At 35.0% G+C, this 18,173-nt stretch overlaps 2 protein-coding genes across 8 annotated transcripts in view; one reads left to right on the forward strand and one right to left on the reverse strand.

The window, feature by feature from the left end:
* The window catches only part of LOC134224264 (1-phosphatidylinositol 4,5-bisphosphate phosphodiesterase epsilon-1-like), a 66,843-nt gene that overhangs the window by 31,231 nt on the left and 17,439 nt on the right, over nucleotides 1-18,173 (forward strand). For all 7 annotated transcript variants that reach the window (XM_062703593.1, XM_062703595.1, XM_062703592.1 and 4 more), the window contains exons 8-10: nucleotides 1,666-1,810; nucleotides 6,870-7,689; nucleotides 7,750-7,883. In XM_062703593.1, the coding sequence (XP_062559577.1) occupies nucleotides 1,666-1,810; nucleotides 6,870-7,689; nucleotides 7,750-7,883 (1,099 nt within the window). The remainder of the gene's footprint in view (nucleotides 1-1,665; nucleotides 1,811-6,869; nucleotides 7,690-7,749; nucleotides 7,884-18,173) is intronic.
* The window catches only part of LOC134224266 (ADP-ribosylhydrolase ARH3-like), a 94,440-nt gene that overhangs the window by 27,750 nt on the left and 48,517 nt on the right, over nucleotides 1-18,173 (reverse strand). The gene's annotated exons all lie outside the window — the stretch shown is intronic.

The raw sequence follows: 18,173 nt of genomic DNA on the forward strand, positions 1-18,173 counted from the left end.
CACCTTCCCAAGCGTGAACAATTGCTTAAAAAACGCCAATAGACAAAAGGTCGAAAGGATAAAAGCTCGGAAGGACAAAAGGTCGAAGTACAAAACGTCGAAAGGACAAAAGGTAGAAAGGGACAAAACGTCGAAAAGTAAAAAAGTTAAAGAAAAATAAGGAATATAGAAGAGGAATGAGGGATGTATGAAAAAGGAAGAAGAAGAAGAATGAAAGACTAAAGAAAAATGAATAAATAAGAATGAATAAGGGAGAAGGAAGATGAAAAAAGAAGGAAGAAATAAGGAAGCAGAAAGAAGAAAGAAGGAAAAGGGTAGAAGAAAATGGAAGAAGGAAAAAGGAATAAAGAGGTAGGAAGAAGGAAGAAGGAAAAAGAAAAAAGAAAGGAAGAAGTAATAAAGAATAAGGAAGAACAAAATAAAGAATAAGAAACAAGGTGTAAAAAACGGAAGAAAATGAAGATAAAAGAAGAGAAGGAAAATAGAAGAATGAAGAAAGAACGAAATAAAAGAAATCAGGAAGAGGAAGAAAGATATAGGAAAAGGGAAGAAGGAAGAAGAAGATATTAAAATAAAAGAAAAAAGAAGGAAGAAAAAAACGAAGAAGGAAAAAGCATAAAAAGGAATAAGGAAGGATAAAAAAGAAGAAGGAAAAAGTAAAAGGGAAGAAGCAAGAAAGAAGAAAGAAAGAAACAGGAAGTAGGAAGAAGTAAAAAGAAGAATGGAGAAGGGTGAAGGTAAAAAGAGGAAGGAGAAAAGAGAAGGCAAAAGAAGGAGAAAAACGCAAGAAAAAGAAGGAAGAAAGAAGTAAATAATTATTTACGAGCGTCTTAGGGGAGAATGTTTACACGGTTTTCAAAACTGTCGTCTTCCTTTCACTTCCACTAATTCGAATTAGTGGAAGTAAAAGGAAGACAGTTTTTTAAAGAAAGAAATGTTTTTTTTTTCGTTGCCGACCTTTTCTCGCTTCGATCTTTTGTCCCTTTCGTCCTTTTGTCCTTTTCGATCTTTTGTCTCCAACCCGTTCATGAGGACTGCTCCATGATCAAAATCCTATTCACCAATGAACCTGCCGAAAATCCTCTGGCGGTGCCGAACCTAAATATTTTTTTTTTTACTTTATTAATGTGTTTTTTTTAATTCTAGATTAACGAAATATTTAAAAATTATTATAAAAAAAATATTTATTTAAAAATATTTCTTGAATCTACGAATCTATGAATACCATTTGTATTTTTCTTTTCATATTGAATATTCTTGATTAATGTTGAAATATTCCAATATGTTCAGTTTTTGGGAAGTCAATTAAATTCAACTGAGTTGATTATACAAAATTTCCTCTTCATAAAATCAACATTCCTTCGTTGTGTTATTATTGATTTTCCTTTGAGTTTTTTTTGCATCATTCCTTGATGATGATGAATAATCAATATGACCGTAAAATCAGGAACATTTAGCTAATGTCTCCGAAAATATAACAACAAATGACTGTGACCTAAATAGATACGACCCCACTCTATCATCGAATTATGTTTCTTCTCTTCGTAAATAAGCTGTTCCATCCGACCGCCGAGATGAATCAAATTACAATAAGGATTTTTCCTTCCATTTCACTTTGACTAATTTAGCTAACACAAACGTCTACACGTTTTATTTTCACTCCAGATTCTTCACCACGGATCAACAGCCGTACTTTGGGAGCCAGACGTACCCGCAGATAGATCCACTTACGTGTATCTACGGCTAGAGCGGTCATGTTCCCATATATCTTGGCAGCGAACTGCATGGCGAAAAAACAAATCGCAGCATGGTAAATATTAATATTCATATGCATGAGGTTCCTATTTAGGTTCACGGCTGGCAAGCAAGCAACAAAATATTGCTTCCAGTGTTTTTTACTTTACTGCTCCTTGAATGCATACCATTGGTATGAATTGATGCGCAAATTGTTTTATTTCTCATTTTTGTGATTTTTTTTTCAGTAGTTAGAAGGACAACAACAAAACACGACACAAATTGAGCCTAAATTGCCTGATTTGCGAATGTTATTGATAGAGAAGCATGTCATAAATATAATAGCCTTGTTTGTCTGTCCGGTGACTAGCCAACCATACGCAGCACGCGGGGAAATTCTCAAAAAAAATATAATATTTGACACTTCAACTCTTTTTTACTATCAAATGCAGAAAACAAAACTTTAGACAAAACCTTAGACAACCAGACACAGCATTTGATGAAAAAAATCACAGACAACAGACGTTGAAAATTTTGATTAAAAAAAACACTTGCCACGGGCGCTACTGCGTCCACAAATAAACTAGTTATTAATAATGGAACAGATACCCGATCTGCTATAATTTGACCGTTTTACGAAATATATTCTATATTCATAGATAAGTTTTTTTGTTTTCTATGCTTCTAGAAACAGTGGAAAATTTAAAAACATAAAATAAATAAAACAAAAATCGAATTTGACAAAGAATTTTACAAAAATAATGTGTTTTTCTTTAAATTTTATTATTGACCCTAAATCTGACATTGTCAATATGTGAGGCTAGTACACTTTGGCGACTTGAAGGAAAGTGATTGTCAGTATTATTTTTAAGTGATTACAGTTCGACTGGGGTGTTTATTGAAATATTTTGGCTTTTTCAGTCTGATATATCCAAACGGGTTTATATTTGCATTGCCCGACGTTTCGGCCCGTTTATTGGGTCTTTTTCAAGGGAAAAGCTGTCTGCCGTTCTTCGTACATAGTTGTTAAGTGTACGAAGAACGGCAGACAGCTTTTCCCTTAAAAAAGATCCAATAAACTGGCCGAAACGTCGGGCAATGCTAATATAAACCCGTTTGAATATATCAGACTGAAAAAGCCAAAATATTTCATTATTTTTAAGAATACAAAAACAAACACATGTTTATTATGAAGTTTTTGGCCATAAAAAATGGCCTGCTTTGGACCTGGGTGGTGCGGATAGAATCGATTTGGTTGTCAAACTGAAGCCAAAATTTTCTATTGTGCCGGAGCCAAACATTGAAGATTGTGGTTATGTTCGTTTCTGATCTAATATTGAGAAGTATTGTTATTTTTTGGGGAAAAAATAAAAATAAACTTTGTTTGAATTTTGTATTCTTTGTAACAAATATTCTCACATTATATTCCGAGTGGAAAATTAGTAGGAATGCAACTAAAAAGCACTAGTTACGAAATTTCTTGAGATTCAGCAGCTGATTGGAGCATGAATGTATGTAAACAATCGTAAAGTCATGTAGAATCTAGCGCATTTGTGCGCCCTCATGCAGCGTGGAAAGCGAAATTCGAAGAGCGGGAAATGTTTGACAGCAACGTAACTGCAAAATAATTTTGTTTATGGGAGTGATTTCAAAATATCCCTCTACTCGCTTGAGCGCAGAAAAGCGGCTCTATCCGCAGCACCCAGCTTTGGACAACTACTTCGGCAGCTACGCCAGGTACAGCATGGCACCTCCAATGGCAACTAGAACAACGTTGGAGCTAGAACAAAATCGATATTTTTCTCTTTTCTCCGATAAAATTCCTGTGATCGAACGTGATTATGTTGAAAATTGAAAAATTGACCACGTTTCAAACAAAGAAAACCTAAATTAAACTACCTAGGGGCCGTACACATATTACGTAAGCAATTATGGGGGGAGGGGGGTTCGTCATTTTCTTACGCACCATAGAAAAAAAAAACATTTGTATGAAAAAACATTAGAACATTAGTTACATTACATTTTGCTGAATTAGTTTGGGTAAGTGCTTAAATAGTGTTTTCTCTGCGCCCCGTAATAAATGAAATAGTTTGATGAACATAACATCAAAATTTTTCAAAAGCAAGTTCATCTATCGCTTCATGGTTTGTCGTCATTGCAAAAAAATAGAGTTTGCAACTCGTTACAAAACTCGATTTTTCCAGCACTCGTAGTATTTATCCAACGAGGCTTACCGAGTACAACTTGTGCTGAAAAAACATCTTTTTGCAACTAGTTGCACAAACTACTATTATATGAAATTTTGTAATGTACAATCAAGGCGAAAGTTTAAGTATATGAAAAGCAAGAATTGCAAACATTTAAAAAAACCTTTAAACAAAAACCACAGATGTTGGTCACATACGCTACATGTTCCATTTTTAATATAATGCTCCTCTACCAATAACATTCGCAAAACGTTTTGACCTGTGCCATTTTTCAATGCTATCATGCATGCTTACAGCTGAAAAAATTACAAACATGAGAAACAAAGCAATTTGTACTCCAATTCTTTGTTTTTGATAAGGTACACTGGGGGAAGTGGAAAAGGAAAAATCGATAGTGCCTTGACCTTCAATAGTGATGAGTAGTTACATATAACTAAAGTATTTTCATTACCTTAACGGAATAGATCCTCAAGTAATTCTCGTAATAGCTAGAGGAGGGCTGGTTTTGCCTTCTCAAACACTAAGTGTACGTGAAATCTATATGCTCGCCCCAAAAAAGAACTTTTTAAAGGAAAATAGGACTTACAGGGTTATAAACTAATAAACTTAGTTTAAGGAATTGAGATGATATATGTATGTGTGTGCGCAAAGCACGTACAACATTATCAGCTATTCTTGAGCACTTGTCCTTAACCAGTTTGTTCGCAAAAAAAATTGCATTCAACGGTGAAACTTGTTATGCATAAAAATGAAAAAGAATATATTTACCTATCGGTGCTATTTTTAACTTTCTTATACATTTTTTTTCATATGTAAAACATGTGAAAGGCATCAATACCGATAGGTGGGCTAATCAGGCATTTTCTACTTTATATTAGTCCAATCACCACTGGAATCACAATGATAACAAAAAAGGAACATATTAAGATTTACAGCTATCGAAATAAACCCTGGAGGGAAGACAAAAATTCCGTAATTAGAACATTATCCACTTCCCCCGCAGTGTTTGATACCTGGGGTAAGTGTAAAATCTTTGAATTATTTCCTTTCTTGGTACAAACCACTCAATTGAATGGAATAAGTTTAATTATATTATAATGGTCACCTGTGATATAAATTCACTTGAAAGAGGGACAATTGGTGCAAATAAGAATTGATTTTATGAATGCTAAAATCAACTTTTCGCGAAACCGTGTTAGTGTATGTATTATACAAATTTCAACGCAGAAAAAACTGTAAAGTATGTACAATTCCAATTTTTCGAGTCGATTTTTACACTTTCCCCCGTTTTTCGACTTCCCCCAGTGTACCTTATATTTATGGGTACATGTAATGAATTCAAGGAGCAGTAACCAAATTTGTTTTTGTTTAGTAAATCTTTATTCATACTTACGTCAACAAACTTTCTCAAATCTGCTTAATTTTGTAAAATGTACGCAGCATCGGGTAGATCTTGGAATGCCCAGTGAAGCCGTTTGTATGTTTGGTTTGAGGCACCTTCAAGGTGTCATACACTGCTCTACTCCATAAATTGCCCATTCGTTTTTACACTGCTTTTTTATATAACGTCAACGATTCAGAAGTTCACGTAAAATAAAAAAGGGGGACACTTCATCAATATTGAATATATTACGCAGCATGTCTGACTTATTCAATTTTCATTTGAAACTGTATCGCGGCCGCAGTTATCAATTGGAACTCCGCCACTCTCGAGTTTTTCTCGGTCTCGAGTTTTCCGATTTTTTTTCTCGCATTTATTAAGGGATAGGTTATTATTCCTATTACCAGGTTTATAATCTGTAATATTGTACTCAAAATCGTTCAACTTTAACAATATGTTCCATATCAATAAGGTTCGGATTTCTATTTTTCAGCACTTGTAGTCGTTTGTCGCCACTACCCTTAAATGTTCGATTTGCAGATTTTGAGGTTTTGGTTTGATCTGTATGTTTTGAAACCAGAGAGAACATAGCATATTAATTTTATCGGTTACCTTGGTAGTTGTGAAATATGTACTTGACGAGCTATTATATTTATAATTGATTTTCTTCGATATTATGCAGTTACGGCTTCCAAAGGGCGTAACTCCAACGATTTTTTTGAATTTCACCCAGAGATGCAGTATAGCTCCAGAATTCAGCCCCAGGTATTAATTTTGATGAAGTTTTTGTTTTTGTTATCACCGTTCAGGGGAGCTTCGTGGGGTCACGGAGCCCAAAAAAAAAGATTTTAGTAGAAAAAATATTTTAAGCTCTTTTTAGTGGAATGCATTCAACCGTCTAAGACGAGATTTATTAGTACTTTCCATTTAATTCCCCAACGTTTTGTTATCTTTGCAGATAAATACGTGTTTCGACCGCAACTGTGTGGTCGTCTTCAGTGTCTCGTACTAAGTCTTGTCAAGTACGAGACACTGACACGACCGAAATACGTATCTGCAAAGATAACAAAACGTACTGGACTTAAATGGAAAGTACTAAAGTCGTCTTAGACGGTGCTTTTAGTAGTTAACAAAATAACAAATGTTCTAAAATATGACACAGAAACTAAGATAACTTCGATACGTGGGTCAGAAATGTACAATTAAAATATTATCTGTTATCATCTGTTATATGACAAGTTTAGTACTGTTCGATTTAATTCCACCACGTTGTAATCTTTATATATACGTTTTTCGACCTCAACTCGACAAGTAAAATACATACAAAACATTAATACAGTTAAGGTCAAAATACGTATCTATAAAGATTAAAGCGGATTTAATGGAATAGTACTAAACTGGTCTTATGACAGATGACTAACCTTCTAAAGTATAGTCATTGCTTGCCTACAGCCTTACATTTCTGTCTAATATACCCAAAATTTCAAAGATATTTCGTTTCTCTATATGTAGTATATTATATTTTAACACTTATCTGTGTCTTCCAGACTGCAACTTTAATCAAAATCCTGAAGAAAGTGTCGCCTGGAGATTTTCTTCAAGGTATGCCTCAAATTACAGTGATGTGGAGATGCCGTGCCAAAATTTAGAAGAAGGGATCTTGGATCTAGGCACTGTGAAAGACATATCGATGGGCTCCAGAAATCACGAGTACGACCCAGACATTCTAGCAGCGGGGAAAAGATTCGGTCTGACCCATGTTGAGTGTTGCGTGTCACTACTGTACGGTAATTCTGCAAGCGAAAACCGAATCCTTTGCATATTATGCCCACCAATGCTATGTCGAACATGGTACGTAGGACTTCATTGGATGTTACGGGGATTCCGTCGGCAACAATGTCTGATAGATCGGTCTATGCTTTGGTTAAAACAGCTCTATATACATTTGTATTTCGAAGAGGGTTCTTGTAGTGAACCAACAGTAGCTGATGCTATAAAAGCCTTCGGAGGCCAACAATACTTGTCTTCCATGAAATGTTTGTCGGGGACGCATATAAATGATTCCACGGCTGAACTAATAGCTGCGACCATTTCTGCTCCAAATAAAAAAGATTCCAACAATAAAATTCGCAAAAAACGCTCGGTAGCCAATTTACTCAATCAAAGCAATGTTAACAGCCACAGTAGTCCTTCTATAGATCAACATGTTAGTGAAATGGAGAAATTGCGCATCCATGAGCGGCGGAAAGATCGAAATGGTTCCCACGATCAGCTATGGCAGAATATGAAGAATTTGCGAATCGGATCTATTACTTATGATACTCAGCTAGACTTTCTAAGTTTCGTTTCTCTATATAGATCCTTCAGGTAAATGGTTCTATTTTTTAATTAACTCCTTTTTAACTTTAATTTTATTGAATTCCACAGCATATTGACGAGACCTGATTTACGAGATATATTCAATCAACTAGCTGTGGTATCAGTTTGCCGAAAGACATTGAACGGCGAAAAAAGTATCAGCGCACCCGAACTTTCGGAAGTGGCAGTCAAAAGAAAAATCGGTAAGAAAAAGTCAAGTTATATTTGAGATATTAGGTTATACAAAAAAGTTGTACATATCCCATTCCGCTTAAGGTACGGTTATTAAATGTGATATTTATAAACTTAAATCCAGTTTTACGAACATATGTTCCGCATAAATTCCAAAATCCGCGTAGAAATAAAAACCAACTTGCGGTTTCCACGTGTTCTAGTGGTAATGAAAATAATTTCGATTCCCATAGTGGTGCGATTCTTTGATTTTTATAAGACTCGCTACTATTGGTACATTTGCCCCACTAGGTACAATTGACATTAAATATGTCAAATAGATGAAATTCGGGTCTCCAATAGCCTTGCGAAAAAAGGCGTAGGATTGCCAATCCGGAGATGGCGAGTTCAATTCTCAGTCCGGTCTAGGATGTTTTCGGATTGGAAACTTTCTCGAAACCCTTTCTCGAATATGATATTCCTACTACAGTTCCATAAAAATTAGATTAATGAGCAGCGCAACAGAGTACCGACCTAATTTGCCACCCTTCACTGTTTGCACAGACACATTTCAATTGGTCTATGATCATTTTTTTTCTGTTCCGATCGCAGTGATACGGTATTGTAATTTGTTCGTGATGAATCTAACTTAGATGATAATCAGAAAAATATATAAAGCTCTTTTAGTGGAATGTATTCAACCGTCTAAGACGAATTAAGTACTCTCCATTTAATTCCACTAGTTAATTTTCGTTATCTTTGCAGATACGTATTTCGACCACAATTGTGTGGTCGTCTTCAGTGTCTCGTACTTGACTCGACTAGTCGAGTCGGTTAGATGATAATGTTTTTGTATTCTTTGAGTGTTGAACTTAGTGGTTGTTGAACTTTTTATAGGAAAAATGGGACTTACAGTGTTATAAGCTAATCAACTTAGGGTGAAATCAGGAGTGATTCAGTTTCATTCTAAATTTTCGACCACTATTCTAGTTTGAATCTGGAGCAAAATAGAACAAACTCGCTGGTTTCCCCAGCAGTGTTCTATTCATGTTTTTCAAATTTTCAATTAATTGAAATCATTATGTTACTGCCAAGAAAAGCGCCGGAATTGCAAAGTGGATTGATCCGTAGATAAAATGACGCATCCATACACCAAAACAATTGAAAAATATTTGAATCTCGTGATTCAATCGTGGTTCAAATCTGCAGAAAATAGAACGGAGCGTTATACCAGTTTTATTTATTTGACAGTTGACTGGTATAAAAACTGAATCTAGAACAGCTGCTGGGAAAATTAATGTTTCAGATTCATATTCAAACTGACAGCCCCGAACGATTTGAATCACTGCTGATTTTACTCTTAGTTTAACGAATTGAGATGGTGTCTATGTGTGCATGTTTGTATGTATGTGTGTGGCAAAACACGTGAGCAATTCTCTGTGAAATCACGCCAAAAAACATTATCTGCATCATTGGTTTGCCATTTTAAGTCAGGTGTAACTTTTGACAAGGGCCTAAGCAAAAACACCTTGAACACTTTCAAAAAAATATAACTCGAATACGGCTTGTCCGATCATTCTGGTGTCTTGCAAAGTTTAAGGTAATCAATGGAGCGATGTGAAAAAAAATATACACTGTGAAAAAAAATGTACAAACATTGAAAATAAAACTTAAAAATCGATTTTCTCAAAAACGATTTTTTCAATATTTTTTATTTTTTGATATGTTTTAACAGATAATATATGTATTATTTTGCACTATGGATGATGGACAAAAGAAATGATGGACAAAAAAGTTATATTTTTAAAAAATAAGTTGGTTTTTCAAAAATGGTTAAAATATTATTTTTACCTTTTTATCAATTTGATTTTATGAAGATACGTTAAATTTCCAATGGAAAAGGAATACATCAATTTTTTTCTAAGTGCAGACGTTTCTGAGATACAACGGTTTGAAAATAAAATACACCGATTTTTACGGTCTTTTTCGAATCTATTTAACATAGAATCAAATTTTACTGCAATCATCGATATTTATTGTCCACATATAACGTAAGCACTTATGGGGGGAGGGGGGTCTGTCGTTTTCTTACGCACCATATAAATAAAAAATCATTTTTATGAAAAAAATCTTACATGGGGGGAATGGGGGTCGAAAATCCCAGAAAAAAATGCTTACGTAATAAGTGTACGACCCCTAAGATGCAAGTAATGGGGCAGTGGTTGGCCATTCTCATGGTATAGGGTTGTGGGAGAGAATATCAAATAATGTATTCTCCTAAATACAACCTCAAGATCAACTATTCTGGGAAAGAATCTTTCAACCGTACTAATATTTGACATGTTAATGTTAAATGTTAATGCTAAATGTTTTCGGTTTATGTGCTGCTTTTAGCATGTTTTAGTACTCGTACAAATTGAAGAAATCGTGAAAAATCATTCAAACATTATCTTAGTGTCCGAAATTTAACGTGAATAGGCTTTATTCAATATTGCACATCAGGATGGACAAATATTGAAAATAAATTCAAAAATCCCTGTACCAATAGTAGAGGACACGTTTGCATTTTTCAACCTTTTGGTATTGGTTGCAGTATGTGAACTTGTATTTACTATGTTTTGGGCTTACATGAATTAAGAAATACATATAGTCAGGAGTTAAGTCCTAACAGTGAATTTTCTTGAAAACTGCAGCCGATTTTGTATTTCTCAAATCTATAAATTGATTTCAACATTAGGAGTCATTCAACAATGGCGTTTAAAGTTTAAGGTGCAGGGGGTCTAACATTTTTTGACAGTGTGCACATTAGGTATGCCAAAAATAGTGACAGAGGGGAAGACGTCATAATTGAATCACCCCTTAGCCTACAACATTTTCAGAGGTACTGGAGTTTTTTGGAACAGTTTAATTTATAATTGATCAGTAAAAATATGTTAAGCTCTTTTTAGTGGAATGTATTCAGCCGTCTAAGACGAGTATAGCACTCTCCATTTAATTCCACTACGTTTTGTTTTCTTTGCAGATACGTATTTCGACCTCACAGTTGAGGTCGAAATATGTACATATCTGCAAAGATAACAAAACGTAGTGGAATTAAATGGAGAGTGCTAAACTCATCTTAGATGGTTGTTATAATTGATGCTGATTTAAATTTTATTGTCTCCAGGCTATGATTAATCATTCTCTTCCTCTTCTATGCTACTAGCTATCAGAACGTCGGCTCAGGAGGCACGTTCCCCTCAATTTGGGAGATTTGTGCCATGCTACTAGCTAACTATAACACGCGATCGTTGCACGAATATTTATTTTTGGTTCGTATATTACATATCATTATCTAAAATCAATTTATTTACGTTCCGGAAATAACCTGCCTTTTTTTATTTTTTGCTCATCTTGACTCACTGTGCAGAGATTAATATTAATCTTCCGCAATAACATATATTGAAGTATGGTTGACTCATTCTTTCATAAAAAATATGATTCTAAGTGTGTGTTTCAAAAAACAAAATATTAAAACAAAGTAATTTTTTTTACATATAATGCTACCATAAAAATTACCAACCACTGCTTCAATAGTTACATTTTAATCAAAAAAATTTCGACGATAGCAGTAAAATTTGATTCTTTGTTAAATAGATTCAAAAAACATTCAAAAAAGATGGTGTTTTTTATCTTCCAACCGTTGTATCTCAGAAACGGCTGCACAAAAAGAAGATGTATACCTTTTTTTTATTAGAAATTGAACGTACTCCCATTAAATCGAATTGATAAAAACGTAATAATAATATTTCAGCCATTTTTGAAAAACCATTTAAAAAAATCATAACTTTTTTGTCCATCATTTCTCCATCATGACCCATAGTGCAAAATAATACATATATCTGCTACAAAAAAAAAAAAATATTGAAAAATTCGTTTTTGAGAAAATCGATTTTTAAGTTTTATTTCCAATGTTTGAACATTTTTTTTCACAGTGTATATTTTTTTCATATAGCCGACCAGCCGTTCTCAAGTTATATTTTTTTGAAAGTGTTCAAGGTGTTTTTGTTTAAACCCTTGTCAAAAGTTACACCAGAGATAAAATGGCAAACCAATGATGCAGATAATGTTTTTTGGTCATAAAGGATGTATATACAAAATTTCAGGGAAATCAAAAAATACAAACATAAATCGACCTTCGATTTCACAGAGAATTGCTCACGTACAAAATTATCACATATTTTAAGGGACTTGTTCTTAACCAATTTGTTTGCCAAAAAAATTGCATTCAACCGGAATTCCAGAATTTGTTATGAATATAAAAAAATGTGAATTATGGAATAAATTTACCTATCTGTGCTATATTTATCTTTCTTATACATTTTTTTCATATGTAAAACATGTGTTATAGACAAACTCGGTGGTCTAGTAGCTACCGCTTCTGCCTCATAAGCATGAAGTCGTGGGTTCAACTTCAGACTGGTCCCTTTCCTACTTTGTATTTCTATCTTAGTTCTTTCTGTGTTTCACGTTCTACCAAAACGATTCCTACTGTTAACCTCCCACACCATCCCAAAACCTTCCGTGGCACCTATGAGAGGTTGTAGAGTTCTCTGCATCTTTCTTAAGTAGGTGTCCAACTAACTATTCTTTCCCTTCTGGAAGGAAGGGCTGGAAGGAAACATTTGCGTGATCAGAACATTATCCACTTCCCCCGCAATGTTCGATACCAGGGTATGGCTATTTTTGGCATTTCCTTGAAACCGTTCGACTACGGTATGTGATCTAAAGCCTTTAGAACCGATTTCGATGAAAAAGAGACTTGCATCATTGTAGGATTTCTTTTGTATCATATATTTCGTAGGAAGCAGCATCTTCGACTCATTCTAGCCAAAGAACCGAAAACAAAGCTCTGTTTCATCAGTTGGTGCATACAACTTCACTTTCCGTGGTAGTTGTTAGTAACTGACTCAAAATCAAAATAAATATCGTGATGAGGAGAGGGTTCGACTGTTGTTGGTGTACCGGAGCTAGTTCTAACGGCGTTGCAGTCAGGGTGACCACTTAAGTTACATTTTAAAATTCCTGCATATTTCCCGATATTTTATGAAAAATTCCCGACATAATTTTGAAGATTCCAAATAAAAACATAAATTCAAGTTTCGGGATCATATTTTATTCCAAAAGTGCTTTTAATTGACGTTTACTGTTAACAATTTTAACTAGTTTCATTGTCTCAGTCAATTCATTGACTTATTTAACCTTTTGTCTGTGCTCTGGGGTCAATATGACCCCAGGCCATTTTGAGTGGCTGCCCTTTTTTTTAGTTTTCAACCGATTCTCCTAATTTTTGGTAGTTTGGTAAAACTCGCCGAGATCTGTCTCCTAGGTGCAAATTTGCTTAAAAAATCTTGAAAATATACGCTACAGTGTACTTTTTTCAAAAAACTTACGTTGTCTGTGCTCTGGGGTCAAATTGACCCCAAATTGAAATTGCTATAACTTTTTTTAATGTTTGGCCAATTTTGGATTTTGGGGGCTGTTTCGAAAGATAATTTAATCATCTTTCAGGTCGTTACCACTATTGACTATTGATGGGCGGGTACATCGCGGGGATGGGTTCTCATGAAAAAGGGTACAAAACAGTTATTTTCATGCTTATTTTACTTATATCTGAAAATCCTACCCATTTTGAACTGCACCTTTTCAAAAAGGTTATGCAGGAAGGCGTGTGCTTTGACATGAGGCATTGATTAGTTTAGAGCTTGGTCGCTAGGTGGTGGTATATTCGAATTCATTATTTTAGACTACTCAAGTAATTCCGAAACATGGAATTTTCCTCATTGTAAATTTTCTTATAGCACAAATTTGAAATTTGTAAAAATGACGTCTTTAACAAAGTTCGTCTGGTGGGAATGGACTGTCATGTGACGGAATAAATTATTAGGAAATTTACAAATAGGCGGCGCTAGTGTACTTGAAATATTCTTACATGTTGGAAATATTGCTTTAACTTGAGATCCCTCATACCTACACCCAAGTTGAATTTGGAAACATTGTTCAGGATGTTCAGGACTACAAAGCGGTGCTCAATATAATGAGCACTTCTTCCAAGATGTGGCGCTAATGAGCTGTTATATTCAAGTATATTGTTCCATGTGAAATCTGATGTATTTTGGTTTGTAGCATTTTTGGCAAACATAAATGTTGTGGTAGAGTTCATCAAAAAATTTCTTGGTATTCAACCTGCTCCAGCGATGCTGCAAATAATAGAATGCGTTTACAGAATATGTTTTAGGTATTCCAAGAAAACCCTGGAATTAAGGCCTTTGGGTCTACATGCGTAACCAAAGATCAGCCAATTTGCTGCCTATTTTTTAAATTCCCAATTATTACTTCCGTCACAAGACAGTCCATTCCCACTAGACGATCTTTGATCAAGACGCCATTTTAACAAATTTTAAATTTGTGCGATAAGAATATTTACACTGAAGAGAATTATATATATATCGGTATATCTTGAGTAGTCTAAAATACCACCACCTGGCGGCCAAGTTCTAAACTTATCAACGCCTCATGCCAAAGCACACGCCTTCCTGCATAAACTTTTTAAAAAAGGTGCAGTTCAAAATGGGTAGGATTTTGGAATATAAGTAAAATAATCATGAAAAATCACTGTTTTTGTACCCTTGTTAACTAAAACCCCTCCCCGCGATGTACCCGTCCACCAATAGTTAATCTTTGGTTACCTGAAAGATGATAGAAATATCTTTCGAAACAGCCCCAAAAATCCAAAATCGGTCAAACAATAAAAAGTAATAGTAATTGGAATTTGGGGTCAATTTGACCCCAGAGCACAGCCAACGTAAATTTTTTTGAGCACAGACAGAAGGTTAAGGTAAGGCTTCTAAGGCTGTGAACCATTCTACCGATTCGTTTAACTTTTAGTTAAAATTTGACAGTTCGATAGTTATTTCGCCGTGGTTAAAAATAACCCTGCTTCGGAGCATGGTTAGATTTGACAGTTCGATAGTTAAACTTTGTTCGTGAGAAAATTGGCGCCAAATCCATTTCGTTCCGAATAACTATCAATCTGTCAAAACTCAAATGGGTCGGCTTCGGAGTAAAATTTTAACCACGATGGAAAAATAACCATCGAAGTGTCAAATTTTAACTAAAAGTTAAACGAATCGGTGAAATGGTTCACAGCCTAAGAGTATAATCAGTTGAGTAAAATAGAACAAATCTCGCCGATTTCCCCAGCAGTGTTCTATTCATGTTTAAAAAATACTACAAGATGTCAAGGGTCGAAAATCTCGTTAAAAAAGACAATAATAATGTTTTAAAAATTCTTCATTTCATGAAATCATTATGTTGCTGCTAAAAATACGCCGAAATTGCAAAGTAGATTGATCCGTTAATAAAATGACGCACCCATACACCAACACAATTGATAAATATTAAAATTTCGTGATTCACACGTACCAAAATTTATTCTTTCCAGTTCTTTGTCAATGTATGTAGACGAGAAAACGGGGAAAATAAACTTTGGCTTCTACGTTCTTTTCAATTGTTGGTTTGGAGTTAACGTTAAATAAATTGAAAAATCAGTGGAGCGAATAAACATGTTTGCTTCTGCCAACATTTTGGCATCCATCTTCTCCAACACCTTCATGTTTCAGAGATAAGCCAGTCCAGGGCTGCAAATCACTTCCATTAAGATAACAATCACAATAACCTTTATGTTTTTCATTGCTTGTTTCCTATCTCTAATTTTTTCCTTGATACTTCATCATTTGATTAAAATAAGGCTTTTGGAAACATTGACTGATCTTGAAAAAGGGATCGTTGGCTTGAATAGGCTTATTCCGGGCAAACGTCAATTGCTAAAGAAGGAAAAACATTCACCGATGCTTTATCCCGGGCAAACGCCCATTTTTAAAGAGGGAACCATACTCAACATTGCCTTGTTCCGGGTAAATGTCTACTTTTAAAGAAGCAATCACATCCACCATTCAGAAGGAAACACATTAATCATTGCTTTTCACTGGGCAAGCCATGATTCCGATGAAGGGTAACAATTATCATTGCTATAAACCCAGCAAATGCATGCTTTCTATGAAATATTTTTCTGATGCTGTTCATAATTATTCCAAATGCCCTCCATGTCGAATGACCTTAAGCCAAATAGTGTTATGTTAATGGCCTACTTCATTCAGGGATATGTCATTTTCAGGGAAATGCCAAATTCTGGAATATGTGTATCGGTAAGAATCATTTTTGGGAAATATAATTTTCGTTGAAGTCATTTTTGGGGAAATGTTATAACCGGGAAAATGTTATGTAACGATACACTGAGTTGATCAAAAACTTAGCGGTACCCCTCCCCCCACACCCTCTCCCTTCTTCCAAAAAGCATCCCTAACCCCCCTATCGTCATCTCTTAAAGATAAAGAATGTGTGTTCCAAATTTGGTAGAAATCGGCTAAAGGGTTCAAAAGGTACACTGATTTGATCAATAACTTAGCGATACCCCTCCCCCCACACCCTCTCCCTTCTTCCAAAAAGCATCCCTAACCCCCCTATCGTCATCTCCTAAAGATAAAGAATGTGTGTTCCAAATTTGGTAGAAATCGGCCAAGGGGTTCAAAAGGTACACTGAGTTGATCAATAACTTAGCGATACACCTCCCCCCACACCCTCCCCCTTTTTCCAAAAAGCATCCCTAACCCCCCTATCGTCGTCTCCTTAAGATGAAGAATGTGTGTTCCAAATTTGGTAGAAATCGGCCAAGGGGTTCAAAAGGTACACTGAGTTGATCAATAACTTAGCAATACCCCTCCCCCCACACCCTCCCCCTTTTCCAAATAGCATCCCTCACCCCCCTATCGTCGTCTCCTTAAGATGAAGAATGTGTGTTCCAAATTTGGTTGAAATCGGTCAATGGGTTCAGAAGTTATGCTGGAACATACATACAAACATACAAACATTGAATTTTATATATAGAAAAAAAAAAGAAAAAAAAATATAGAAAAATAGAATAGACAGATAGATAGATAGATTTGATTATTTCTACCATTGTTACGAAACCTGATCCTATTATGGTATCATACTTTATTAATAAATTATTATTTATGCCAGTCTTTCTTTCATCCTTATGCTGGTTTCATCCTTATGGTCGTCTACGAGCGACAAGTCTCCTGACCAGCGATGGAAATCGGACGAACATGATCCGATTAGAAGTTTATCCTAAACTGTACAGCTCGCGATCTGTACAATTTACGAACAACATTGAGTTCCCATCTTTCACGATTGAGTGTTATTACCTTGGACACTCGCACATAACAAAATATTGCAAGATTGAGTCTTGCTCTGAGAAATGAGTTACTCTAGCCGTTCTCCCTACGAACGAATCGTGACAACTATTTGCCCCTAGAGCGTGAGTGTCTTTCTGTTTGCTTTGTATGACTACATGCGGGACGTTGAGCACGCTTGCTTGTAGATTGAAGCTCCTCAACTAATTATTTAACATTATGTGTACTTTTTCCCATTTTATTTCTTATTGCAGCGAAATTTCCCGTAGCTTCGAAAACTTCGATAGTTAGATACTTTTTAAAATCTTCAAACTATTGACGTGGGAAGAAGCAATGTCTTTAAAATTTGAAAGCAAAATTCTTCTCGAGTAGCTTTCAATTTAAGTGCGAATATGGTGCGATGCTAATTGGGATTTGGGATTTTTTAGCTAACAGCATGAAAAAGCAAAAAGGACACAAATGATGCCGAAATTGTTCTTTTGCGAATGCCATTATTAATATACGAGCATGTCGACTTGGAAAAAATATCCTATAAGTCCGTAAGTAAGTTCTGTTTCCAGCAATTATTACCAGTAAGCCGTCGTTGTTCGGCTCTAATGAAATCCTGTCTAGTATTCGCCGACGATGTACTTTTCAAGCGGCCTCAATCTGTTGATCAGAATTCTGGACATAATTTTGTACGCCGAATTAAGGTTATTCGAATTAATGGTTATTCCTCGGTAATTGGCGCGCATCACCTCTTAAAGAGAGGATCATTTTATAGCAACCTTTAAAATCAGTAAAAACGTTAAGAACGTAAAATCTGTTACCTTAATTTCTAAAACAATGTGAAAAATATAATTTAATTCATTCACTGAAAGCAACAAGTTCGTTGATTTATTTAGGACGATACAAAAAAAATTTAACTTTTGTCCCTCCCTTTCGATTTTTTACTCGAATCATCCGAGAATTGTTTTCCGATAGGTATGTTCTAGCAGATTTTTTTTCTCGTGTTTTTCAAATATTTTTACAAATTTTTGAAGGAAAAAT

This window comes from Armigeres subalbatus, chromosome 3 (genome assembly GCF_024139115.2).
Source record: "Armigeres subalbatus isolate Guangzhou_Male chromosome 3, GZ_Asu_2, whole genome shotgun sequence".
Classification (NCBI taxonomy): Eukaryota; Metazoa; Arthropoda; class Insecta; order Diptera; family Culicidae; genus Armigeres; species Armigeres subalbatus.